General features: G+C 49.3%; 1 protein-coding gene across 2 annotated transcripts in view; it reads right to left on the bottom strand.

Moving 5' to 3' along the window:
* The window catches only part of LGR5 (leucine rich repeat containing G protein-coupled receptor 5), a 114719-nt gene extending 87464 nt beyond the window's left edge, over positions 1–27255 (bottom strand). Inside the window, exon 1 of one of the 2 annotated variants that reach the window (XM_070622111.1) lies at positions 26839–27255. In XM_070622111.1, the coding sequence (XP_070478212.1) occupies positions 26839–27050 (212 nt within the window). In that variant the 5' untranslated portion in view covers positions 27051–27255. The remainder of the gene's footprint in view (positions 1–26838) is intronic. The other variant, XM_070622110.1, reaches the window with a different exon arrangement.
* Between the last annotated feature and the right edge of the window lie 251 nt (positions 27256–27506).

Raw genomic sequence — 27506 nt, 5'->3', positions numbered from 1 at the left:
CCTATCCATTGATGGAAGTGGGGTGTGGAGGTCCCCTGCTATTATTGTCTTGCTGTCAATTTCTCCCGTTAGGTCTGTTAATAGTTGCTTTATATACTTTGGTGCTCCTGTGTTAGGTACATATATATTCATAAGTGTTATGTCCTCTTGGTGGAATGTCCCTTTTATCATTATGTATTATCCCTCTTTGTTTCTCATTGCCATTTTTCTCTTGAAGTCTACTTTGTCTGATATAAGTATGGCAACACTTGCTTTCTTTTGTTTGCCATTTGCTTGTGTATTGCCTTTCATCCTTTCACTCTGAGCCTATGTTTGTCTTTAATGCTGAGATGTGTTTCCTGAGGCAGCATATTATTGTGTTTTGGTTTTAATCCATCCAGCCACTCTATGTCTTTTGATTGCAGAATTCAATCCATATACATTTATAGTGATTATTGATACATGAGGGCTAAATACTGCTACTTTATTTCTTGTTTTCTGGTTGTTCTATATTTCCATCATTTCTCTTCCCTTGTATTTCTGACTGCCATTTCAGTTTGGTAGTTTTCTGTGATGGTTTTCTCAGTTTTATCTTTATTTATGTTTTATGGGTCTATTTTGATTCTTTGTTTAGTGGTTACCATGAGGTTTGTATAAAAGATCTCATAGATGAGATAGTTCACTTTCTGATAGCTTCATATGTCCATTAGCCTAAGCAGATTCCATCTTCCCCTTCTGAGCTATTGTTATCACAAATTATTCTTTTTTTGTGTGGTGAGTTTGTGACTAAACTGAAGTGTTTATAGTTATTTTGACGCTTTCCTTCCCTTTGTCTTTTATGTTATAATTAAGAGTTTGCTAACCTGTTCTGATAGAGAGCTGCAATTTTATGACTTTGTCTGACTATTTATCTCCTTGCTCAGAGCTTTTTAAACCTTTGTCTTTTTGTTTCAGGTAGGAGGGCTTCCTTCATCATTTCTTCTAGGAGAGGTCTACTGGTGATGAACTCCCTTAGCTTTTGTTTATCTGGGAGAGCTTTTATTTCTCCATTGTATCTGAAGGATAGTTTCACTGGATACAGTATTCTTGGCTGAAAGTTTTTGTCTTTCAGTATTTTGAATATATCATTCCATTCTCTCCTAGTCTGTAAGGGGTTTCTGTGGAGAAATCCACTGAAAGCCTGATAGGTGTTCCTTTGTAGGTTATTTTCTTCTGCCTTGCTGCTCTTAATATTTTTTCTTTGTCATTTACTTTTGCCAGTTTTAATTTTATATGCGTTAGAGAAGGTCTCTTTGCATTGATGTAATTAGGAGTTCTATTGGCTTCATGTACTTGTAAGTCCAGTTCCTTCCCCAGGTTTGGGAAATTCTCAGCTATTATTTCTTTGAACAAGCTCTCTGCTTCTTTCTCCCTCATTTGTCCCTCTGGAATACCTATAATCTTATGTTGCTTCTCCTAATTGAGTTAGATATTTCCTGAAGAATTTCTTCATCTTTTTAAAATCTTAGTTCTCTCCCCTCCTCTACCTGTAGCATTTCTATATTTCTGTCCCCTAGTTCATTAATTCTGTCTTCCATAACATCTGCTCTATTTATGGTTTCTAGATTATTTTTTCTCATTAATTGTGCTCTTCATAACCAGAATTTGTGTGTGTGTGTGTGTGTGTGTTTTAGTGTTTCAATTTCTTTGGTAAAGTATTCCTTTTGCTCATTAATTTTATTCCTGAGCTCATTGAACTGTCAGAGTTTTTTGGTAACTTGTTGAGTTTCTTTATGACAGCTAATTTGAATTCTCTGTCATTTAGATTCTAAATTTCTGTGAGTTCAGGGTTGGTTTCTGGATGCTGGTCACTTTCTTTTGCTGTGAAGTGTCACTAGTTCCTCATGGTGTTTGATGAATTGATCCTCTGCCAGTGCATCTGTGGTAGTATTGGGTCACAGATTCCACCTGCCATGGCTAGGGGAGCAGGAGCTGTGTTTCTGATCCTGGCCCGTCTGCTGGAAGCTGTGTGGGTAGCGTTGTCTTTGCATAGGCTGGCCACAGCTGCTCTGCAGCCTGTGCTCACACAGGCAGGGCTTCTGCACTGGGCAGGTGGGTGGCGCACCATAGGTGGGGACTCTGTCCTTGGCAGGGGACCAGCTGAGCTGCTGTGCACTAGGCAGGAGGGGCACTTTCTCACCTGCACTGAGCTAAGGACGAGGGGTGCCCATGCAGGGACTGAGCCACTGTTCAGTGTATCCTGTGGGCTGCTGTGCTCTGTGAGTGGGGGTGCCTCCTTAGTGGGTCCTGTGAGCTGCTGTGTGCCACGGGTGGGGGCACCTTCTCACCTACACTGTGCTCAGTGGGTGGACGACTTCACAGGGACTGAGCCACTGTCACTTGGTGGGGAGGGTTCCCACAACGGGGCTGCTTGGGCATGGTGGGCACTTCCATGGGCTGGGCTGCCCTGCCTCCTCTTATAGCACGCTGGCTGCTGTGTGAGGCTCTGTGACCTGCCTCGCTGCTACTGGTGGTGGTGGGGGGGTGCTCACCTAGTTCCACTGCCTCCCAGGGATCCAGTCCACCCACCTCTAGGCACATGGCTGTGTGGATCTCAGGCTTCCTGTGGTGCTGTGCGAAGTCGCTGTTGGTTAGTGAGTGTCTGTTTAGTTGTAACTTAAAGGGAACAGCTCACTCCACCATGATGCTGACGTCACTTCTTCCAAGATATTTTTTGATGTTACTAATTATCACTGAAGTTACATGCAGACAACACTCTCCTTAGGAAACACCACGATTAACTGTCAAAGCAACAAACCAACAAAGCCACTTTGGGGGCCAGCCCTGGTTGCATAGTGGTTAGGTTCAGTGTGCTCTGCTTCGGCAGCCTGGGTTTGGTTCCCTGGCACAGACTACACCTCTTGTCTGCCAGTGGCCATGTTGTGGTGGCTGGTCACGTACAAAAAGAGAAAGATTGGCAGCAGTCAGGATGAATCTTCCTCAGCAAAAACAAAAAAACAACAAAACATCAAAAAAACACCTTAACTATGCCAGAAAGGATCCCAGTAATCAGAGACACAGGTGAAATGGCAACCAGCCATTCCTGATGCAGACGTAAAAAATGACAACAGCAGGACGTGTATGGTCTCTTCAGCACTGAGGTCCCTGGCATTTATTGTACCCCCTTTTCTTCAGGCCAAGTTCGCTCCAATGGTACTTCCATACCAGTGAAATCTTGAACAATTCTCTCTCAAATGTACAATTTCCCTCACAACATTTTAAAGTAACTTTTTATTGATTAAAACTTCAGCCTTCCGAAAGCGAGCTGAAATAGGCTCACAGCTGATATGGAGGCAAGTTTCTTGTTTGGAAGTTCTTCTTGGGCACCTGAGGAAAGCACACACTTTGGAATCCGACAGACCTCTTTTCAAACCCCCTGTCTCCACTATTTATTAGGTTTGTGACCTTGGAAAATTCTTTAACTACTCTGATTTCTTTATTTATACAATAGAAATAACAAATCTCACTGACTGATATCAGGAGTAAATAAGATAACATATGGGAAGTCTGGCACATCATAAATGATGGCTATTTTTGTTAAAAACAATCTGGTCTACATTATTTTCCTTTTTGCCTTCCTCATCCTCTAAGTATTCCGACACTGCCTTAAATAACTATTTTGGTAACTCTCATTATCACTCAAGATTCACTGCAATGTTAAAATCAGTTGCATTCTCCTTATTTCCAAGGAGGACACGTTGCCAATTTCACTAAATAAAAGCTCCCCAAAGAGCTATAGTTATGCTCTCATCTCCTCATTTTCCTTAAATTCGGAAAATCTGAAAATGACAAGCAGATCTTAGATACCCAAGAAAGCCTTTTAATTTTCCAGTTCCTTATAATTTGCCAGATCTTCCTTAGATACTACTCATAAAAGGCCAGGGCAGACAAAGGAAATTATTAATCCCATGTAGAATCCATTTTTGTTCTTTTGGCAAGTAACCCAAATGCCAAATGGTATCATCGTGAAGAATACAGATGCAAAACATCTTTTTGTATTACTTTCTTTTTATCCCCCAAATAAATAGATTTTTATTTAGTCTGCTACATTTTCTTTCCTTTTCTTCATCATCTTTCTATTCAGGTTAAAGGCGTCAAAGCAAGAAGATTTCTCTGCATGGTGCCCTCAGTTCCATACCATCCAGTACTTTACCAGGCAAGAAGTCCTGAATTACGGCAAGCTTAGTAAGAGCAACTAGAATGTTTTGAGCTCTATTTAGTAAAAGAAAATCTTTGCTAAAATGAAATGAAGGAATGTGAAGCCCTTTCAGGGTTGATGATACAGAAGTAACGTAATTTCATAATCCTGTTTGTTCCTTCAGTTCTTCTCTTGATTCATAAAGGAGGATTATACCAGTATATTTTGTCCTCATTAAAAAAATACAAACACAAAACTTCTATTCAATGGATAATCCTCATAGCCGTCTGCCGAGATGCTGTAATTCATGACTTTCTACTTCTACATAAAGGCACAGGAATCGCTCAAGTGCACCAGCCGTCTAGCTGGTGGCAACCTGCCAGCCTTCCCAGGTGCAGCACTGTGTAAAAATTCTCTCATTCTGCTGAGTTCTAACAGTGTGCTAGACATTGTGCAATGGAAAGGCGCAGGGACAGGTGCTGCTGCTGCCTTTCAAGAGGTCACAGTTGAAGACCAACAAAAGGTCTTTGCTGCTATTGTTTCACTGAATTATTTTTGTTTAGGTTTTTCTGAGTGGTTAGGAAGTGGCCATTTGATAACCTCTGTGCTGTGAATTACCAGAGACTGCCTGTTTTCTCATTTCCAGTTAATCAGTTTATGTTACCTGGAAAGTGAGTTTTGAGGTACGGTCCTAACAGAGGGATGGAGAAGCATACTTTTGCCAGGTGCTAGATGGCAGGAGGCTCACAGGACGGAGCAGAATATGAATGTAGGAGGAGGGGAAGCTTGTGCAGCTAGCTGGGGGATGCAGTCCAGCTAGTACGGTGGTACTCTGAGGCTCTTCCATACCCGCCCACCCCGCCCCCAACTCGCCCCCCCCAGATCCTAGGAGACAGAGTCTTGTTTAAAAGACAGGTGGAGGAAGCGCCGTGTGGGCTGTCCAAACACTGGTGCCCAGCTTCGCTTCTGGATCTGCCAAACCAGAATCTCTGGGTGGTACCCAGAATGCGGACTTTAAAAACAATCTCCTGGAGTGATTCTGAGGTTTGCCCAGTGGTGAACCATTGAGCCAGAATATGAACGCATTCTAACATTTATGGAATTTCACCTCACCTATTGGTAAGTGGTTAAAAGTGCTACAGTTGTAATGTGGTGACCAAATTTTAATAAAATGTAACCACGGTGAAGTGTTGTTAAGTACAATTTTGCTTATTTGCTGATTTTATACTAACTTGTAAATGCATTATCGTAGTCCATGACACAATTAATGTTCACAGTTCAAGCCCCTCACAGCCCACTCGCCTCCATGGGTGACCTCAGGACGCTGGCTTCAGTTAGCCCTGAAGAGTGGTTGACAGGCGAGAGAACCACAGTGACCTGGGACGTTTCAGTGACGTCTTCTGAAGTCTGGTTTGCGGCCCCGGATGAGGTTAAGGCATGGTGGATCTTTACATAAGGGCGGCACAGCCAGAGCTGGCAAGAGGAAGACAGAAGTGACCAAAGTGTGAAGGCAGGTGGCTGGGGCCTGGGGCCGGGGAAGGAGCGAGGAGAACAAGGCAGGGGCTTATCTAAGGTGAACGCCCCAGGGAAGAGGACAATGGGCATCTGTCGGGCGGGATGACAACCCGGCCCCAGAAGAGGAGACGGCACTTGAGAAAAGTCTGAAGGAAGGGTCTCTCCACGTGAAGCCAAGAGAGCAGCCCGTCCAGCCAGGGGCACTGCTGAGGGCAGAGGACAGAGGGAGGAAGCAACGAGCAAGTGAAGGAATGGGGTGTTATCCAATCTGCTCGAAGAAGAAGAAGCTTGAAGGGAAAGTGTGGACAAATAAGGCTGAAACGTAAAATCATAGAATTTTAAAGCTGAACGGCCTTCAGCTTTAAATTAATCTGCTATTTCAATTTGCTAACGAAGACACAGAGATAAAGAGATGTTAGATGCCAATGGTCAGAGGCCAGGTTGGCACCAGGGTGCTATCTCCAGATGGTTCCTGCTGCGGTGGCACAGCGGGCCACGATCCAAGTGGACTGCACTCTCGTGTGCGGCCGGGGAGTGAGCTTTCCTGGCAGAGAAGGGACATGGCCATCATCACGTTCAGGAAGATGCATTGGCAGGGGTGCACATGTGAGAGGAGAGTGGTGAGGGGCGAGATTATGAGGCCAGACACAGATGGCAGCTTGATTAGCCCCACTTCACAGATAAGGGAACTGAGCTGCAGACTGTGGCCAGACCCAGGCCTGGCGGGTTCCAGAACACACGCATTTCAAGGCTGGGACCTTGGAGCACACCCCTGCTGAGGTGGTGGGCAAGTCCCAGGCAGAGCGGTCAGGAAGCGGGGGCGCAGGAAAGACCCCCCTGGAGTGGCAGTGGGAGGTCAGTGGTGTTTGAGAGAGCATGACTCCAGCTGGACGGTGGGGGGCAGGCTGATTTCAAAAGGAATGAAAGAGTGAGTGTGGCAATGAAGCAGCAGTGGTGAAGACAGCCTCTTTCAAGAATCCAGGCAGTGAGAGGAAAGAGAGAAGGGAAGCAGCAGAACAGAGGGAGCAAGCCCTCATTCCACCCACAGAAGACTTCACACGACACGTGCAAGTGCCGGGCACTCTGCTCGGTGGTGGGGACGTGACGATAAACAGACTGAAGAGGGGGCAGAGGACACTGTGGCAACAACTACCTTTAAATGGAAGCCCCTTTACGGGGAACATGCCGGGTGACCAAACTTAATACCATATGGAATGATACCAACCTTTTAGACTTCAAGCTTCTAGAAGAAAATGAACTGACACTGTCTCACCTTCATGTCCTCCGGACTAGCTCGCATAGCACACTGTCAGTGAGTTTGCTGAATGAACAAGCCATGGGTCCCAGGGGATAAGAAGGAAATCCAAGGTGGGGGGCAGCTCTGGAAAAGAGGCAGGACACCACCCTTCTGAGACATGAGGGAAGGGGAGGTGGGTAGGGGGACCTCCTGGGCCTTCAGAAGCCTGGGGGTCTAGATAAGCCACTGTGGATTCCAGCTACAGTGCTCACGACCAGAAAAGGTGCAAGAGCTGACATTACAGCAATGAGAGCAGATGGGAGCGATTCCTGGGGAAGACCTGTCACACTCCTGTCTTCAGCAGAGGCTGTGGTGGCCGAGGGGGCTCGGAAGTGACAGCGGTTGAGTTCCCAGACACGGCAGAGCCGACAGTGCCGTCCAGAAACCACTCATTCATTCATTCCTATTTCGGGGGGGGTGGAAAAGGCTGTGGGGAAGGAAGAAAGTAACGCGTCTTAGAGCTGGAGACGGAAGTGGCATCTGAGGCAGGTGGGAATGGAAGCCGTTCTGTAAGGGAGGAATGCTCGGGGCTGGCTGACTCCTGAGAAGAGAAGTCAGTTGCGGAGGAAGCCCTGGGTCTGATTTCCCTGCTGCTCTTCCACTGGCTCGTGGACGTGCGATGCCTGTGTTTCAATGGGGTGGGGCTGTTAATTTGCAAGTCAAACACTCCTTGCTGTATATGGTTAATCCGGGGTGATATTCACACTGAAGTGGACACGGATGGAATCTCTCAGTTAGCAGATGAGAAAACAGATCAGGAAGGGTAAACAGTATTCCTCAGTCTCATCATTACTCAAGGCAAGACTGAAACCCGGGCTTCGGAGGCTTGGTCCGCTGGGGGCGCGGTCCTTCCAAGAAAACCTGAATAAAGTCCTGAGGCTGTCTGGCCGCGTGCGTCCTGACTGGAACACACTGGGAAGTCTCTCGGCACTGACTGCCTCTTCTTGAGAGCTGCTGTGGCCCCTCAGACGCCCGTCTTCTCTCAGAGCTCTTGGTGCTCTTCCTGGCCGCCTCGTGTTCAGACACCCTGAACATGTCGCTCCAGGGCCTCCCCGGCCTGCGGCTGCTGAAGCGCCTCCTGCGTCTGGAGGACAGGCCCCTCGTGAGGCACACCCTCCCGTGGAGGGAACGGCTCCCCTCCGAGCTCCTGGGCAGGACCTCACTCGGCATGGCTTACCCTCCCGGGCCCGGTTCCAAGTGCTCTGCAGGTGACAGGCCTCAGGAATGATCGCACGAGAAATGCTGTTTTACAGAGCAGGACACGGATGCCACGCAGAGCTGAGGAAGCTGACCGAGGCAACATGTGGCCGTGCCAGGACGCAAGCAGAGGGTGTGACCCCAGGTGAGGTCTCTGCCGCTGTTGTGGCTCACCTGTCTGCCGTCCTGTACCACCTGTGACCCACAGAGGGCAGAGGCTGCTCCTCAACCCACCCCTCTCTGGGGCTTTGTCTAGCGCCTGTGGGACAGGAAGTGCCGAGCAGACGTTAAGTGAATGACTGAGAGAACGAATAGATGTGTGCTAGGTCTGTGAACACCAATAGATGTGTGCCTGGTCCACTCCTGCTGTGAACAGAACTGGAAGAGCCCCTGTGAATGAGAAGGACAGAGGGAGCTCTTGTCCTCTACATCGGGGCTGCAGCTCACCCAGGGAAGACAGGCAGGTTCACATGGTGAGATTACCATGCCCTCTTTTCAGTTAAGTGTGAGAGGAGCAAATGAGTCAGCTCGTGATCATGTTTCAGGAGGACTGAGGAGGAACTCGGGATGCCCAGGAAACCCACAGGCTAGTGGAGCAGAAGGTACCAGAACACCACTGAGCCCCCTGCCACAGAGAGGCAGTAATATAGTCCCACAAGAGAGATCCCAGGGATGCAAGGTCAGACCTTGAGGAGGAGCTGCCCCAGAGGGTGACCGTGTCAGGACCTTCCGCAGTGCATTCAAGGTCCCCCAGCCCTTAGGGTCACGCTGTTTGTTACAGGTGCTGAGTGCATTGAGGAGAATTCAGCCAGTGCTCAGACTCAAAGGGCACAGTCTGTCTCGAGTGCTCTTTCGCTCTCCGTATTCTGGCCAACTCCATCTTGTCTTCCAAGTCTCAGATCAAATGTCACATCCCAGGGGGCTGGCCCTGTGGCAGAGTGGTTAAGTTCATGCACTCCGTTTTGGCGGCCTGGAGTTTCGCTGGTTTGGATCCTGACAGCACTACTCATCAGGCCATGCTGAGGGGGCGTCCCACATGCCACAACTAGAAGGACCCACAACTAAAATGTACAACTATGTACTGGGCGGGGGGGGGGGGGGGCGCCTTTGGAGAGAAAAAGGAAAAAATAAAAATCTTTAAAAAAGAAAAATGTCGCATCCCAGTGGAAGTCTTCCCACCAAGACCAGACAGGCTCTCTTTCAGTGCACACCTATCCTCCTTCAGAGCCCTTTTATGATCTTAATAATGTACGTTTAAATACGCATTTGCTTCTCCCCTGCAAAGCAGGAGTTGTGCCCATCTTGTGCACAGCTATGCTCTCAGCATCTAGCACAAAGTGTGCAATTGATGAACATTGATTTTGTCAATGAATGAATTTGCATGGACCTGAAGTTGATCCTGTTAAAGATCTTCTTCACAGCCACAGACTGAACTCTCATTCTTAAGAGTTGCCATCTTTTCTAGACTTTATGACAGCAACAAAGTGAAAACAGACTCATTTGCATTTTTAAACACCGTTATTCCCAAGAACATTTTGTTGTTGTTGTTGCTGAGGAAGATTCGCCCTGAGCTAACATCTGTTGCCAATCTTCCTCTTTTTGTATGTGAGGTGCTGCCACAGCACGGCCACTGACAGACGAGTGGTGCAGGCTGCACCCAGGAACTGAACCCAGGCTGCCGAAGCGGAACACACCAAACTTAAGCAGTAGGCCACCAGGGCTGGCCCCTAAGAACTTTTAAACCAATGATAAAAGAGTTAAAATCTTTGTTGACTGCTGCTTCCCAAAAAGAGGAGAAAAAATATGAGAAAAAGTAAATAAATTATTTTGAATCATTTTAAAAACAAGGTAGAATGGTGGTCTTATTTTGTAGTTTCCTTTGGAATTATTCTGCAACAATAGTTTCTATATCACCTTGAAACTTGGTGAGCTCCAACCCCACAGAGAGATCCTTTTAAAACATCCACTTCTTTCATAAGACACATTGAGTCTGACATGAAATGCACTCTTTGGTATCTAAGAACCCTAGCAAAGGAGATCAGTAGCCAAAAATGCAATTAAGTTTACAGTGGGGTTACGGATACTGTATCTGGTACAAGAGCTTGGAGAAGTAAGTAACACATGGTTATATCACAAAGAAAAAAAGCAACACAAAATAGCAGATTTTTTTTAAGAAACAAAATCCCATATTCCAAAATCTTTCTTTCTCATCTAATAACCACGTGTGTTTTGGTGTTTAGAAAACACAAGAGAGGAGGGCATGGCGTCACTGAGGTTGGTCCCTGGCACAGGACCTGGCGCCCCAGGCTGGGAGGCGTCAGCTTCAGAGTCAGGGTCCTGATCAGCGTTCCCAGGTCGATCTCAGACCCCGGTCTCCTACGTGGAATCCCAAGCTGGTGTGTGCACTTTACAGGAGCAGCGGCTTAGCGTTCATATAAACATATCCAACCACCCCAACAACTTAAGTATGGCAACTTCAATGCAGAACTTCTGGAAAAGCCAACAATGTTTTAGGACTAGGTGATAATCACACCTTTCGCATGAAGGTAGATGCGTCCCCACAGAGTACAGGGCTGTATGGCACAGACACAGCTATATGGCACCCTCGCTAACTGTCCAGTGACGTCGCACTGTGGACCCCAGGATTTACAAAGGCTGTGCAGCCCGTGAAACTGTCTTTAGCCGGAGTTCCTCTCCCGTATCAGTACCCTATTCTGAACCAACAATGCGCTCAGACGACTTGAAAAGATTTAGCTCCCACATTACAATTTCGGATCCTCTTTACTTTAGCTCTTTTGAAATAACATGAAGCCTTGGCTTGCTAATTACTCTTATCCCACCCACAGAAAAATTAGTTTATCTTCCTGATCAAAGCAAATTAGGTAGATCATGGCTGAGTAGAATGCAACAGTAAAATCGCCATACTTTCTGCTCCATCCCCTTTCTCTCAGACACAGGGTCTGTGTCAAATATGTAGGTATTTCCCACGGCCGGCCAGGCTCTGTTTCCAACGGGGACTGTGCCTTGGACAATGGTTCTCACACAGACACTAAGGTTCTTTAGTTTAGTCATTGTGTTCGAAAAGAACTAGTAACCTCTCAGCTAGCATTTGATGAAACATCTAGATTTACATATTTCCTTAATTACATTTTTGAATGTGAGCGAGATTTATCTGACCAGAGTTAAATGCCTCCTTTATTCAACCCTACCCAAGGCAAAATTCAACTCCACGCTCCTAAAAACAGCGAGGTGGGGGAGTATGGAATCTTAATTCCGATCTGGACACGTTTTAGGGTTTCAATACAGTGGGACGAGGGAGTTACATTACCAAAGACAGGAAAGATGCACCTCTGCCTTCCAGAGTGGAAATGTCAGTTTCTAAAGCTTGGCCTTGCTGAGCTCTTTCGAAAGGGCTATTTTGCTTTTAATCATGAATGCTATTGCTTGTTACCAGATTCCCCAAATCAGTTGCCAAAAAGCTCCAAAATTATTTTCCTTAATAATTTCTCCCCAAAATTTCTATGTGACTATAAAAACTTGAAAGTTAGGTTTTATTTTATTTATTTACTATAAATTAACAGTAAATCTTGTATTTAGATCCATTTAAACTTCTCTCTGCAGCTGCCCATTTGAAAAATAAAATGGTTGCCTTCTTTCACTCCAGTAGGCACAACACAAAACAGCCACTGAGCTGTCCCTTTATCACGGCTGCCAATACCCAGGCGACTTTTAACAAACCAACCAAGTGGAATCACAATGCAGCTGCAACATTTTATGGTATTTCTGTTAGTTCTCTTTTGAGGCTGAAGGTGTTAATTAGGAATCAAAGAACACAACCCTGCCAGCTTTCTTTCACAAACCATACCCTGGTCACTGCAATTTTCAGAAGAAAATAAATGTAATAAAGGGATAAAAATGTTGTTTGTCACACCAGTAAAGTGTACTTAAGACCCTTTGATCAAAAGCTTTTTATACAGTCTTGTCAGATGGGCTGGAAAGATTGTATTTTCCCCTTTTCTCTTCTTCATGCCGACTTCTCTGAATTTTGAATTTAAGACTGTCTGGAAGAGAGAAGTATGCGCATAGTCACATGTAGGATTCTTTATAGGCAATAATTGGTCTCAGAGTAGCACCATTTTGCTTCTTGGAAAATTATTCCTATTCCACAGTCCATCACCTTACAGCTTCATGCACTGGGCCTTCCATGGCACCTTTGTGACATCCTGCTGCCAGCGCCTCCTGTCTCGCTTCACATCCGCATCTGTCAATTCCCTGTTTAGGGTAACGATTCCTTGTCACACGAATGTCCTCGGAAGATCCTTTTTTACATGCACAGAATCGAGTGTTTCCATAAGCGTGAAACCACATATATACTCACACACACGTAGGTTAACTTATCAAATGGTCTGTCATTTTGCATAGTCTTTACGCATCTGGAGTATCACGCATTCAGACGTAACAGCGGGAAGTCATTACTCTCGTCTGCAGCCAGAGTTAAAAGCTTAAAGTCAGTTACGAAGTTAGCTCCTGGGAATTAGTCAAGCCTTCCAGCTCTGTCAGCACGAGGTCTGCTGCTAGATGCACAAATCATGCCCAAATCCATTAACCCTGCTGAGAGGCAGAAAAGGCTGCTTGTTGATTTAACGCGAATGAAATGAATGCGCTCCTGAGGCGACCTATAGAGGCCGTCTACACCGCAAAACAAACACGGTCCTTTCAGAGTCAACCACGCCCCAGCGCGGCTGCCTCAGCGGGTGCAGGTGCGGGAGCGCTGATGGGGGCGGGAGCCAGAGCCGGAATGGGAGCGGGTTCTGGAGCCGGAGCGGGTGTGGGAGCCGGAGCGGGTGAGGGTGGAGGAGCGGGAGTTGGAACTGGAGCAGGTGTGGGGGCTGGTGTGGGAGCGGAGGCAGCAGCCGGGGCGGGACGAGCGTGCGGCCAGGGGGCGGGGGCGGGGACGCAGAAAACCCCGGCCCCGCAGCCCCACGACACCTGCCCCATCGCAACGCCCGCCACCGGCTTCAGGCCCGCGGAGGACGGACTCGGACTCGGCCGGCGCGTGTGCCCGGCTCGCGGCTGCGCAGACGCAGACGAGGACAGCGCCGAGCCCGCGCATCCCTAACCCTGCTCAGGTCCCCAGACTCGACCGCACGTGGAATTCGCCTGGGGACTGAAAACTCGGCGCGGTCTCCCTACAGGCTCCGCCCGAGCTGGATGCGTGTGACCCGCCTGGAGCCGGCTGACATGAGGCCTCGGCGGGAGCAGACCAGGCTGAGGACCGCGGAGCCGGACCTCCGACCAGCGCACGCTTCCCGTTCCTGGCTTTGTTGTTCTGCTGTGTGACAGTATTCATGGTGTCCCTGCTCCCGGCAGCGTGCCAGTCGTCCTAGCATCCTATAGATGACGCACGTGTTTCAACATGGAGGGTGTGTCCACAGATGAGTTTCCGTCTTTTCCCTGTGTAAATGCAGAGATGTGCCCGAGGGCATGTGTGGGCGTGGGCACGTCAGTCCCTGAACCCACCCGTGAGCGAGCCGACCCCACAGCGGAGCCGGTCCCACCGTGCCTGGCAGACCCCTCCTGCCTGGCTCCGCCGGCTCTCACCTCGCCTCCCCTGTGCATCCCTCTGACCCTCTCTCATTCCTCTCTCATCTGCCACAGTCTCGTCTGGCCATCATCTCCTCTCAGCCCCTCTCCACCTGGAGAATTCGCCTTGCCTGAGAGAGACCCTTCTGACGCTTCACTTGAAGTTGCTTGACTTCTGCTGCTTCTGACCCCCTTGGTTTAGCAATTATGCAAACTGCTTAACAAGGCTGGGCCACCTCCTCCAGCGCGTGCCACTGGTGACACACCACACACCACGGCCACACGCCAGAAGGCCCATCAGGTCTGGCTTTCTGGCTGCAAAATGGGTCAGCTCCTGGCATTAGGCATTCAGGAGGCACGCAGAATTCCAGAGTTGTCTCCTCACGTGCAGGAAGACACACAGGGCCTCCTACGGGGGCTCCCTCGGCCCTTCAGAGCTGCTTTCTGACTCATCAGCCACGGCGCAGAGGCTCGATCTCCTGCAGAAGGTGACACCACACCGGCTCACGGGCAGACCTGAGACTGTCAGTCCAGTCACTGCCTGCCACCACCCCTCACTGCTGGGGGCACGGGGCCTCGCTCTAGAGCCCCTGCTAGGATGGAGACAAGGGGTACTTGACTCCCTTTGTAACTTTGAATCCCTCCCCGTCACAGATTCAAGCCACGGGCATCGATTATCCCCCAAGAAATAATCTCAGCCTGGCTGTCACCACTGGCTCAAAGATCCTGCTTCCAACTGTGTCAACCAGCCGCTGCTTCATCAGGCAGCTGGAAGTCCTCACAAAAGCTCAGCTCCTCTGAATGCACCTTCAGACAGACTAAGACTATTCCTTAAATTAGGTTTTTTTCCTTAGAGTAGAATTACCTTTTCAGTCGTTAATACAAAGAAAATAATCAAATGCATTTTTGTCTTGAACATCCAGTTTTTGCTGAGCGCATCTTTGGCTGAGGAAAGCCGGACCCTACCTCCTCTCAGGCCCCGAATCCACCACCTCCTGCTGCTCCATAGCAGGTCAGCTGCTGACACTGGAGCTGCCAAGAGCCCACACAGTTACCAGACTGAGTTCTTCCTACAGTCAGGAAAAATCACGGGGACGGCGTGATGAACAGTGACAATCAAAGCACAGGGCCAGGACCACAACCTGTGGGCCATTCATTCACTCGATGTCTGAGGAGCAGACTCCGAATGCTGGGCTACCAGCCACCACCTGTGACAAAGCACTCGCTCAGTGCCAGCCACCCTGGAAGTCTGCGCAGTGTCCACACAACACCACACGCCCACGTGGAAAGATGCAACGCCACTCAACACACAGACCTTTCATCCACTCGACACCCAGCTTTGGGGACCAGAGGCAGACAATTCCCACGGCCAGGTCCTGTCCTCTCCTTGTTCTTCACATTAAAAAATCTTGTTTAAACAAATGTTGGAGGAAGTATGGAGAAAAGGGAACCCTCATTCACTGCTGGTGGGAATGCAAACTGGTGCAGCCACTATGGAAAACAGTAGGGAGACTCCAAAAAAAATTAAAAATAGAAATACTATGTGATCCAGCTATCCCACTACTGGGTATCTACCCAAACAACTTGATATCAACATTCCAAAGTGACTTATGCACCCCTGTGTTCACTGCAGCACTATTCACAATAGCCAAGACGTGGAAGCAACCCAAGTGCCCGTCAACTGATGACTGGATAGAGAAGATGTGGTACAATGGAATACTACTCAGCCATGAAAAAGACAAAATCATCCCATTAACAACCACGTGGGTAGACTGTGAGGGCATCATATTAAGTGAAATAAGCCAGACAGAGAAAGACAAACACTGTATAATTTTACTCATATGTGGAATATAAACAAACTTACAGACAAAGAGAACAAATTAGTGGTTACTGGGGGAAGGGCAGTGGAGGGTGGGCACAAGGGGTGCAGGGGCACACTTATATTGTGTATGACAGATAATAATGTACAACTGAAATTTCACTGTTATAAGCTATTATGAGCACACCAAAAAAAAAACCTTGTTTAATCAAACTTACGTTTACACTTGTAGTTTCAGGGCAATTAATTCAGCTGTTTTGGAGAATAATGAGAGGAACATTGTGTGTTTGAAAAGCATGGGCTTCAGTGTTATAGCATCGTCCTTACCAACACACACAGCAGCACCCACGCTGAACACGTGCTCACAGGAGTCCCGTGCCAAGCATGACGCGCATCGTCTCCCTGTCTTCACAGCAGCCCAGTGAGGTCGATGTCATCATTACTGCCATTTTATGGACGAGAACTCTGAGGCAGAGAATAACCAGCTGAGGTCACTCCAGTTGGGCTGTGGTCTTTGTCAAGAGACATTCTCATCTCTAAAGTAAACTATTTTACGTTTGTTATGGGGGTCAAATGAGAACCTGGGGGTAAGAGTTAAAAGCACTGTTTGAACTTTCTTCTGTCTTGGGAGTTCACCAACCACACAGCCCGCCATGTCTTGAGATTTGACCAGAGATGCTGTCGGCCCATCTCACTCTCTGTTAGATGTTTGGCGGCCGGACAAGTGGCATCTTAGCGTCAGGTGTGGACTCAGTGTGAGTCTTCACAGAGTTGAATGTCCAGGGCGAGAAAGCAGTGCTGGCTCTCCCTCGAGCGTGCCCTGGGCACCGGCATGTATGGCTCAGGGTGTCATGAGATGTAGCTTTAATGTTCCTCGGGAATGGGGCAGCTAACAGGTCAAGTGACCGCTACTGAAGACAGTGTGCTCCTCGCAGGTCCCAAGAGGGGGCCACAGGCTGCCAGGGCCACAGGGGGCACCAGGGTCGTCAGGAGGAAGAGAGGGAGGTGAGCGTGGGCAGGAGCTGCTACTGTGGTTCCCAAGGGGAGGAAGGGACAGGCCAAGTAGGCTTACAATCGGCTGGTCTGAGTAACATCAGCAGTCTGAGGTGTGGGGGCTCCCCAAGCTGTCGGGTCCGGCCCCGAGGTGATGGGGACAGGAAGGATCAGCCCAGAGCACCAGAGGCCTGCGAGAGCCTGATGAGAGGTGGGGCGCTTGGATTGGCGGGCTTGTGCGGAAGGCCATTGGAGAGGAGTCAGACAGCCGGGGGACTGCAGCGGGGGGGGGGGGGGGGGGGTCTCTCCTGGGTCAGCGAGGCCCCAGGAGAGCAGAGCATCACAGAATAAGAAATGAAAACCGTGATTGATGCACAGGGAATCTGTGCTCTGATCCACATCCAGGGAAACGCCTTTCTTCTTTGGTCCAAGAAAACTCTCCAGCTCCAGGGTAAACGGAGGAGTGAAGTTTTACCAGGAAAGCGCCGAAGGACTGCACAGACGGGCGACCTGCCCAGCGCTGCCCCATGGACACACTAATGTAGTGGGAGGGAGTGTGTGCGTCTCAGGGCCTATCGAGACCAAGCCCGGAGGGAAAAGCGGGGAGCGCCTGAACCCATCACAGGGCCAAGAGAAAGGGAGCAGGCCCAGAGGCCCGGAGCCACCTCAGTGTTCCAATTAAGGCCACAAACGAAACTTAAATCACAATAACACGTTTAACTGCTTTGAATAGAAATCTGGGAAACTATTTATTTGTCAAACTCATCTGAGTATTTCCTTCTGCTCTGCAGATTTTCAGGTGATACAGAGACTTTACGTGTATCTATAAGGGGCCAAAAAAAGAAAAGTTAAAATTCAGGCACATCCTGGATAGGGACACAGAGAACAGGCATGTGCAACAGGCTGCTTGGCAACATCTGAAAAGCGCCTGGGAGTTTCAGAGTTCGTCTGAGCATCTGGCACTGGAGCAAAAGGTGACGAGAAGGAGCCGTCGCCCAGGGCCTCAGGAGACCTGGGCTGCAGTCCCGCTTTTGCCCAATGTGACCTGCCTCTTATGAGCGTGGATTTCACCGTCTGTGAAACGAAGGCGTGGAGGAGCCATTTCCAAGGTTCTTTCACTCTAAACCCCACGGGCAGACACAGCTGATGACTCACCAGAAACCTCTGTCACAGGTCCAAGGGGGTTTAATTCTGCTTACGTGGACAACCAGGTGACGCTGGCAATTACGGTTAATTCAGTCCTGCGCTGCGTAACCTGATGTTGGGAATGCAGCTGAGTCGTCCGGGTAATTTGTGGATGAAAGATTATCCTTCCAGTTCTTCACAGCAGAACTTACTCTAAATGTAGCTATTAGATCAAGTTCTGAATTGGTTTTATTACAATTCACACAAATCTACCAAAATTTGTCTTTCCTTCCCAATATACAGTTGACTATGTTCTGAGGAGTTTCTACAGCTAAGGGGCTTCAAATCCCTATGTCACAGTCATTTTGGAAGAGACCACGTCCCTTAACACCCGTCACAATGACAAGCCCCTGGGGACGTGGACCAGGAGGGAAGACAGGCAGCTGTAGGTGGAGGGTGGCCGCTTGCCCTCAGTTAATCATGTTGCTGAAACTTTTCAGATCTTCAAATGAGATATGCTTCCACCCCGGAGAGTCTGGTTTCACTAGGATTTCCTTTTGCTACCCGAGCCTGAAGACGCAATGAAAGAAGATCTGGAACTTCCTCCGGTGCTGCACCGCCAAGAGCCCAGGGCACCACGGCAGCTGGGGAGCGGGGCTGTGGGAGCGAGGGTCCCACAAAGTGGTGGTGACAGCTTCTCCAAGTGAATCAAAGACCCCAGCGTGGGATGCTTTAGTCCCGGAGACTCTACTTCCTAAACTTCTCTTGTCTTGTAGCTTGAAGCCCTGGGGGCAAGTGTCTGAGACAAGGAAAATGCAGCCTTTCAGTCGAAGGAGAAGGAAGGAGAGAGACGGGGGAAGGGCCCCTGGGCGACTATGCCCGGGGAGGCAGCAGTCTCTCGGGTCTGCACGCTGTTCCTGGCTCACACTGCCCACCTCTCTAGGCTTCACTCTACTGGGCAGCTGACCCTACTGACAATTACAGAGCAGCCCTGTCTGATGGGGATCCTTTGGAACAGGAATATTTCTTACCTCAGTCTTTACTGCAAGACTCCAAACTCATTCTGTGGATTCACTCAACAAACATTCTGAAGTAGACATTTATTTTAAAAGTCTCAATATACATACAAAATAGATGATTAAGGAATGTAACTCCTTCCACAGAAATTTTTACTTTGTCTTTATAACCAAATAATCCTCACTGTATATATATACAAAAAGTGAAAGGTTATTTTCGTGCTGATAGATTTAAAGACCAATCGATTATGTAACAGAGTTCTTCAACTAAGTACCTCACATGAAAATTTACAACCTAAAAACTTCATGCACCATGTGGCGTTTTGTGTGTCAAACCAATAAACTCATTAAAATAACACAGGGTCCACCCAAACACAACACATTAAAGGTCTAACACAGCCCACATTAACCAACCAACTTTAAAATAATATCTTTGTTATGTACTAAGGTTAAAAATTCAGCAAATTCTTTATACTTTTTCCACTTGAGATCATGTGTGGTTTTCTACTTTCCTGGGAAGTACACTTCTGTGGCTTTTTGATCAAAGGAAGGTTATTTTTGAAAATACATCTTCTGTAGAGGTCTCTGTTCTACCTAATCAAGGTTTCAAGAAAAAAGAAGCACAAGTATATTTATTAGCTCTTTAGAGAAACAAAAATTCTTAGGTTCTCTTCTTAGCATAGACTTTGGAAAGGAAGGCATGCATAGAAGGTGAGCCATCACGGGTGTGTGTGTGTGTGTGTGTGTGTGAGAGAGAGAGAGAGAGAGAGAGCAAGAGAGAGAGAGAGACAGAGAGGAAAAGGAGGAGGAAATAAAGGAATGTGGCTGTAAAATGGAATAACAGTTTGAAACACTTGGCTTCTAGCTGTGAAAGATGAACGACACTGGGCCAGGCCAGGACTGGGCAAGGCTGGGCTGACAGGGACCACGGGAGGACAGCTTGCTCTTGGCGGGCTGCCGAGGGAGGTCCTTTGCCAGGAGACCTGTCTTCTGTACATCAGTGCTGAACCGAACTGCGGCTGCCTCCACCGCCGGCCCTCGGCCTCCCCTCAGAGGGCTGGCTCCCCACTGCCGGCCAGGTCAATGCTCTGGATCATTCCCGCCAGCAAGTGACCCACAACAGAAAGCGTGTCCTGTTGGTGTGTTGAGTGCGTGTGTATGAGATGGCTACCTCCCCTGACCACCGTGGTCCTGTCAGAAGATGAAATACACAGACTCAGACGATATTGGCTTGTTCAGCAAGTTCATGTCTCTCTGAATTGGGAAGTAATGCCCAAGAATGCAAATACTTGCTTGACACATAGATCTGGTCATGGAAAACGAGTTTTTACTTTTTCTTTTTTTTTTTTAAGATTGGTACCTGAGCAAACAACTGTTGCCAATCTTCCTTTTTTTTTTTTTTCCTGCTTTTTCTTCCCAAATACCCCCAGTACGCAGTTGTATATTTTAGTTGTGGGACCTTCTAGTTGTAGCATGTGGGACGCCGCCACAGCATGGCCCGACCAATGGTGCCATGTCCACACCTAGGATCTGAACCAGCGAAACCCTGGGCCGCTGAAGTGAAGCGTCGAACTTAACCACTCGGCCACGGGGCGGCCCCAGTTTTTACTCTTGACTGGGAAGTTATCAGTCCACTGGTCATTCTTTATGATGTGGCAGCTACCACAGTTTACCTTTGACGTGGACACAAGAAAGTGCTTCTGTGGTAGTAAGAAAAGGACATATGAAAAGGTATCTACTAAACTTAAGACACTGGCCCTAGGCTATAACATTCTCATTTTACTGAAAATTAAAAACCGCATTTCCCAGGAGTCCCTGGAGAAATATTTCTGCTATTAGAGCTTCATAAATTGTGATCCTGAAAAGAAAAATGTGCTGAAATGTTTCAGCACTAACTACAGTTACTATGAGGGATAACTATAAATTAGGAGGCTGGTTTTCCTGTGTTTCTGGTAAACTGGCTCTCCGATAATTTCAGAGATCCAAAAGTATGTTGAATAATGGAAATGTCCTTGGAACAAGCTGACAGACCCCCGAGTTAGGGTGATAATAGTACCTGTGTCATAAGGTCTTTGTGGGACATATGATGCAGTAAACTACTTGGCATAATGCCTGGCACTCAGGAAAAACAATATCAACGTCAGCTGTTACTATTATTGTTACTAAATTAATAAAGTAATTTAGACATGTGAATCCTGATGGTGTGTTAAAATAAACAACTCATTTAAGCTGAATACGATTCAGCTGCATCTCAGACAGGCTGGGTCTGACTGTGGGACAGAGACAAGCAGCCTTCTGTGCCGTCACTCACGAGTGAGTAGTTCTCGTCCATCTTTCTCTGATTCCTTTCATCCACTGGGATTCTAGTGCTGGTTCAGCCAATTCTATTCAATGCGACATTACAACTATTTACTGAACATCCTTAAGTGTCAGGCACCGGTGTGGGCACTGGGATCCAAAGCGGACAATTCCCCAGCCTGGAGGGGCTCACAGTCCAGTGAGGAGACGAAGCCTGGAGGGAGGGGCCCCTCGTCACACCCTGGAGGGCGACTCCACCTGACTCTAAGGGAGGCGGCTTCATGGACACGGGCAGGTGCCTCTGCGTCCCTCAGAGTACACTCCAATCACAGACGTAGATGTGGTGCACGGGGGCGACACGTGGGGGCACGAGGACGGGGTCCTGCTAGGGAGGCGTCTTGTGAACAGCCTCTGACCAGCGCTAACGCTGTCAACTGCCTTCAGCATCACCTCTACGTAACGTTAGCTCGTTTCTCGAAGTCAAACGACTAACGTTCTTCCACCTAGCAGTTTCAGATAAGCCATTTCCACTGGGCTGAACCAATATAACAGAAAAATCAACCAGAGAGGTGGGAGAAAATGCCAGGGATTCCAAGAATGGCTTGCTTCCTACCAGGTAAACTTGGAGAACAAAACTAACTTTGAATTACGAAAAATTTTACAAGGAATGACCTTACAGTCCAGGAAAAGTCTCCTCATAGATAATGAGGTCCGCCAGTGAAACTGAGCAGGTAGTCGGCTTCTACAATGAATGAATAAAAACGTGGATTGAAGCTGACGGATCTGGGAATAAAAGAGTTGTAGTAGGTTGGAACCCATGGGAGATGAACAAAGGAAATTCTCCCAGGATGCATCAGAAACAGCAACAGGTGGAGACAATGGCCTTGCTTCTCTGGGGTGTGAGGTACCCGCCACGGCTCCAATGCCCGTCTGCCTCATCTTTCTGCCAAGTGAGACCATGAGGGAAACACAGCAACAAGAGCAAGGAGGCCAGACCTCACAGGAGGGGATCTGCCCTCTCTGAAGAATTCAGTTTACCAGAAATATCCACTCGTGGGGTGTTTGTAAGGAAACGTGCCATTTAGCATTATTCTGAATTTATATAAATAACTGAACAAAACCAACAAAGTACCTTGAAAATTGCTCAGTGCCGAGCTCACTACTGTTTTTCATTTGTCTTAAGGCACATGATCTGGATTAACTGTAAACATACTTCAATTTATGGCTAAAATGACTTAAACGTATGAGTTTAATAGAAGAAATATCAAAAACACTTTACTAAGGTAGGCAGACACTAGGTCTCAGTTACACATTTGTGAACATTCTGTAATGTCTTTATTTTGTGATGGATTTATTAGGTTAATTGCTTATTATTTCTATGCCTTTGACAGTTATATGTTTTAGAAATTTAAAACAATCAAATAAACCAGATAAAAAACTTAACTATGAGAAATCGCAGACCAGTTTTGTGTTTCTGAACTTCTTTAAACACATCCAGTGGGAATGGCTCCATTATCAAAACATAATTTAACTACAAAGGTTATTTTTTATTCCAATCTTCTAACTTGTTTGTGACTGCTACCTCTTCCTGCTTATCAGAACCCCTTCACTGTGACAAAAATGCAGGAGGAAAAGATTGAAGATCTGACCGAAGATGACGTTTATTATATGGAGAAATTCATTCTTGTCATACAAACTCTGCTGTGTACATGTTGAACATGTTCCCTAAAATATTTATTCTACATCGACGCTACAAACTTGTTTGAATCAGAACCACTACTTAAAAAAAATCACTCCAACAAATTTAGTCAATTAGCTTCAATATTGGCCCCCATAACAAAACACTACTAAGAATACCCTGGGAATACTGGAGAAAAGGAAAGATCTTCACTAAAATGCAGAAAAGTCATGGACGTCATTACATTTTAAACAATTTTGAAAGTCGATTGTAGAGCAAACTGCATAAATTTTGCAATTGATCTAAATTTTAAGGCTGGTACAACAGTTAAGGCTTTTGGAATCATTTCTAAAGTACAAACATTTTTCTTCATTTAAAATACTTTTCTTAGCTTGAAGGGTAAGAAATATATTAAACCATTTTCAAAGAGGATTCTAAGAATATTCTTTAATTTTGAAACTGCATTGTAAATGCTTAAAACATGTATATGACACCAGGGCTGCACTTAATTAGTTATAATTGATGTTTTTAATCAGTTCCTGTTAACACCAGTTTTATTAATTATGCGTAAAATTAAATTTTGTTACAAGGTTACCTATGGAAAAGTATCCAAACTACATAAAATTTTTAAAAACGTTCTTTCTCCTACTTCCTTTGATTCACGTGACATAAATTTGCTTGTGGATGAAATATTCATGTCTTTAAGCAACAGCAGGGAAAAACTCAGTTTTCATTTAAAAATAAAATGGTCTTCTGGATTAATGAAGAAAAGCAGGTTCACTGTATGAGGATGTGCATTAGGATTCAGTTTTCTGTCTGGATGCCACACTAACTGGATGAAGACGCATCAAAGCAGCCAGGGGAGCTTCCTTTAAAGACCTCATTAGGAGAAATGCCCACATCTGATGCATCAGAATAACTGACCTCTAAGATTAGCTGCTAGTGACTGTTTCTGACAGGTCGCTCCTGACGGGTTCAGATGCATTAAACCTTGTAGACAATCACTGGCTGCTCTTACGTCTTAACCTCGGGGTGTTCCTTATTCTCTGCTGAGCTTATTAGCCGCTGCTGCAAACTCAGAGCCTACAAGCACTGGGAGAGAGGAGAGAGATGGAGAGACTGAGAGACTGAAAGAGAGACTGAGAGAGACTGAGAGACAGAGAGACTGAGAGGACAGAGAGACTGAGAGAGACAGACAGAGACTGAGAGAGAGACAGAGAGACTGAGAGACAGAGACAGAGAGACTGAGAGACAGAGAGACTGAGAAGACAGAGAGAGACAGAGGGACAGAGAGACTGAGAGAGAGAGACTGAGAGACAGAGACTGAGAGAGACAGACAGAGACTGAGAGAGAGACAGAGAGACTGAGAGAGAGAGAGACTGAGAGGACAGAGAGAGACAGAGGGACAGACAGAGAGACTGAGACAGAGAGACTGAGAGGACAGAGAGACAGAGACAGAAGGACTGAGAGAGACAGAGACTGAGAGAGACAGAGAGACTGAGAGAGACACAGAGACTGAGAGATAGAGAGACTGAGAGAGAAAGACTGAGAGACTGAGAGGGAGGAGATGCAGACAGGCTTCCCAGGGCTTCCACCGTGTCGGGGCGCCCCGTGCCTCCCCTGGGAATGCCATCCAGTAAGAAAAGTTAGTGAGGCAACATCAATGTTGGGACTGGCTTGAGATTCAGCTTTTCTGAGGGAGAAAGGTTATCAAACTGCACGTGAACAGCTCCCGCCTTCTGTGGAGAGAGAGGAAACTCTCTTCTCCTCCCAGTCTGACCAGCCGGCCACCAGACGGTGGCAAATCTATGCGCCAAATGTGTGCAGCTGGAACTCGCCATCATCAATCTGTTCGATAGAATGAAATGCTTGTTCTCTTGTGGGGAGGAAGATGGTGAGATTACATTTTGACTCAAATGGTGATAACCGACTGCAGTTAGACAGAAGCTTGCCCCCCCCACCACGGGTCTTTGCACATGGTAGCTTTCTCGTCACCGCTGGGTCACCACCGGCCTGGAGCAGGCCTGTGGCCTTGTGTTCCCTTTCAAGAGGAAAGTGAAACTATTTCTTAAAATAAGAAAGCCAGTAAAACACATGCTTGTTTATCTGAAGACGAGTCAAGACTCCTCTTTTAGGTTACCAGTGAAGTGAAGGCAGAAATGGTCGAACAATTCTAGGTGTCACCAAAAGAGGGCACCATCTACCCTTAGCGTCTACACGACGTTCCTGCGGTTGTAAACCCCAACCCCTCCACCCACAGGGAAGGGGTCCCGCGCTCCGGCGTTTTGTACTCTGTATGGACAAAGCTGAAAGCGCCCGCTGCGAAGAACAGGGTCTTGCTACTTCCTTCTGCAGCGACTCCGCGTTCAGCACCCACGCCGCCCGCAGTGTTAACCGTCAGAAGCAAGGACTTCACACCCACCGTGACACCTGCCACAGACGCTCGGAGTTTCAGACTTTATAGGGCACTGAGAAAATTTCCCCTTAGGCCACGGTTCAGGCCGTCAAGTAGCACGAGAAAAAGATGACCACGAACTTCTTAATGGCACCTTAACGCCAGCGGGTTATCCATAACGACAGGCAGATGGGGAGCGAGGAGCGACATCTCCTGAGCGCACGGGACAAGGGCGCACAGGAGGAACGCGGGAAAGATGAGCAGCGGCATTTCCCGCCAGCTTCCGGGAAGGAAGCCTAAGGGACGCGCGTAGTGGGAGAGAGGCGCGTCCCGGCACCGTTCGTAAACGTGTCTCCGACACCCTATAACAAGTGTACGATTCGCACAGCGAGGCGCGTGGGGGCCAGAGCGCCTGCCCCGTCGCTGGCCAGTTCTTCAGGTGACGGAGGAGAGTTCTGGGCGCTGAAGCGAACGGCCGCTTGCTCTCAGAAACTCACACACGACACAGGACTGTGACACGCTGAGGTCAGCAGTCCGGCCAGACACTGGGCGTGCTCTTCTCTCTGAACCTCGGGCAGCTGCTTCGGAGGAGGAACCCCGAATTCTCAGAGAAGGATCCCCAGGCGAGCAATTTCCACGGCCGCGAACGCGACTCCGTCTGCAAAGACGCGACTGACGGGAACCGGGCGCGGAGGCAGGTCACCGCAGCCCACCCAGAAAAGAAAAGCGGCGAGCTCGTCCGACGGGAGGGGGACGCCCTCTGCCAACCGCAAGCCAGGCGGGCTGCCCTCTCTGAACGCAGGACTGAAGCAGGCGAGAGCTTTTCCCTCCGCTCCGTGTCTAGAGAAGCGCCGCGACCGCGTGGCCAGCGTTGCGCAAGCCTCTTCGAGTCTCCCCGCGCACGGCGGCTCCGAGGGGAGAGGGCTCACAAACAGCCCGGCCCGCGCCTGCCAGCACATCAGAAGCGCCGAACCCGGCTGCGCGCCGCGGGGTGGGCTCCGCCGCGCCTCCAGCTGACCCAGCCGTGTCCCCTGCGGTCGCGAGTGCCCCCGACCCCGTCTCTGCCCGGGGAACCGAGCCCAGATTCGCCATCGGGGGAGAGACAGAGTCGCCTTGGTCCCCGAGACTCGGGTCCTCCTGGGTCACTGCGTCCACGCGACCCTGTTAGCCCCCGGCCTGGGTACCGGCGGTGGGGCTTCGGACATTGTGGGGGGACCAGGGGAACCCCCGAGGGGGATAGGGCGCCCGAGCCCACTCCCCTCCCTGGAGGAGCGGGCGGTTAAAGATTACACCGCCCGCGGCACTTCAAAGGGCGCCCGGCCGCCGGAGCAAAGATAACGTCCTGGCAGCTCCCGTGGGGCTGCGGCCGCCACATTTAATCACGTCGTTAAAAAAAGAAAGAAGCAAAGAAGAGCAAAAGGTTACATCGCGCGACAGTGCAAGGGGGCAGCCGATTCTCCCCCGGGGAGCTTCCAGGGTCGTTCCCGGGCTGTGCACCGACGCGGATGGCGCCCCAGGCCGCCCAGAGCGCCCGCCCGACCCCCGCTCTCCCCGCGCTGAGAGTGACCCCCGGCGCAGAGCCCAGAGCGCCCCCCGCTCTCCCCGCGCCTAGACCGACTCCCGGCGCAGAGCCCAGAGCGCCCCCCGCACCGCCCAGAGAGCACCCTGGCGAGGAGCCCAGGCGCGGCGCCTGAGCCCGCGTCCTGTCCCGGGTCCCCTCGGCGGTCGCCTACCCGCGGAGCGCCCGCCCCCGGCGCGGCACTCACAGGAAGGAGGTGAAGGCGCTGAGGTCGGCGGGCGGCGCCGCGAGCCCCAGGTCCGCGCAGTCCACCCGCAGCAGCGTCCTGCCGTCCAGCTCGCAGCGACAGCGCGCGGGGCAGCCCCGCAGCAGCGCGCCCGGCCCCGGCGAGCCGCCCGCAGCTGCCAGCTGGAGCAGGGCGGGCAGGGCCAGGAGCGCGCCGACCGAGGGGGCGTCCATGCCGCGCCGCGCGCCCCTCGGCTCCTGCTGCTCCTGCTCCTCCTGCTGCTCCCGCGGCTCCGGGCCCGAGGGGAGCGCGAGGCGCCTGCAGGGCTCCGAGAACGCGCGAACGGGTGGGGCAGCGAGGGTGCAGCGCGGCCGCAGGGGCTGCCCGGACTGAGCGGCATCTCCGCCGCCCGCGCCCGCTTTAAGCACGGCCGCCCAATTGCGCGCCCGCTGACGTCAGCGCAGCCTGCTCCGGGCAGCCCGCCGCCTCCCCCTCCCCACGCCCTCCTCTTTCCCTCCCTCCTCCCCGCTTTCCGAGTCCTGGTGGGGCGGGGGGTGGCTCTCTTGCTCCGAGCGTCCAGCTTTGCCTGGGGCAGCGGGGCGGGGACTGTCTGGAGCTCCGCACCGCGGACGGCGGGGCACCCCCCCCCGACACCCCCCCCCCCCCGCGTCCTGGAGACCCGACCCGGG

The sequence above is a fragment of the Equus przewalskii genome, chromosome 5 (assembly GCF_037783145.1).
Source record: "Equus przewalskii isolate Varuska chromosome 5, EquPr2, whole genome shotgun sequence".
NCBI lineage: Eukaryota > Metazoa > Chordata > Mammalia > Perissodactyla > Equidae > Equus > Equus przewalskii.
Note: the sequence above shows the minus strand (reverse complement) of the source record. Positions and strands in the feature narration are given on the sequence as shown.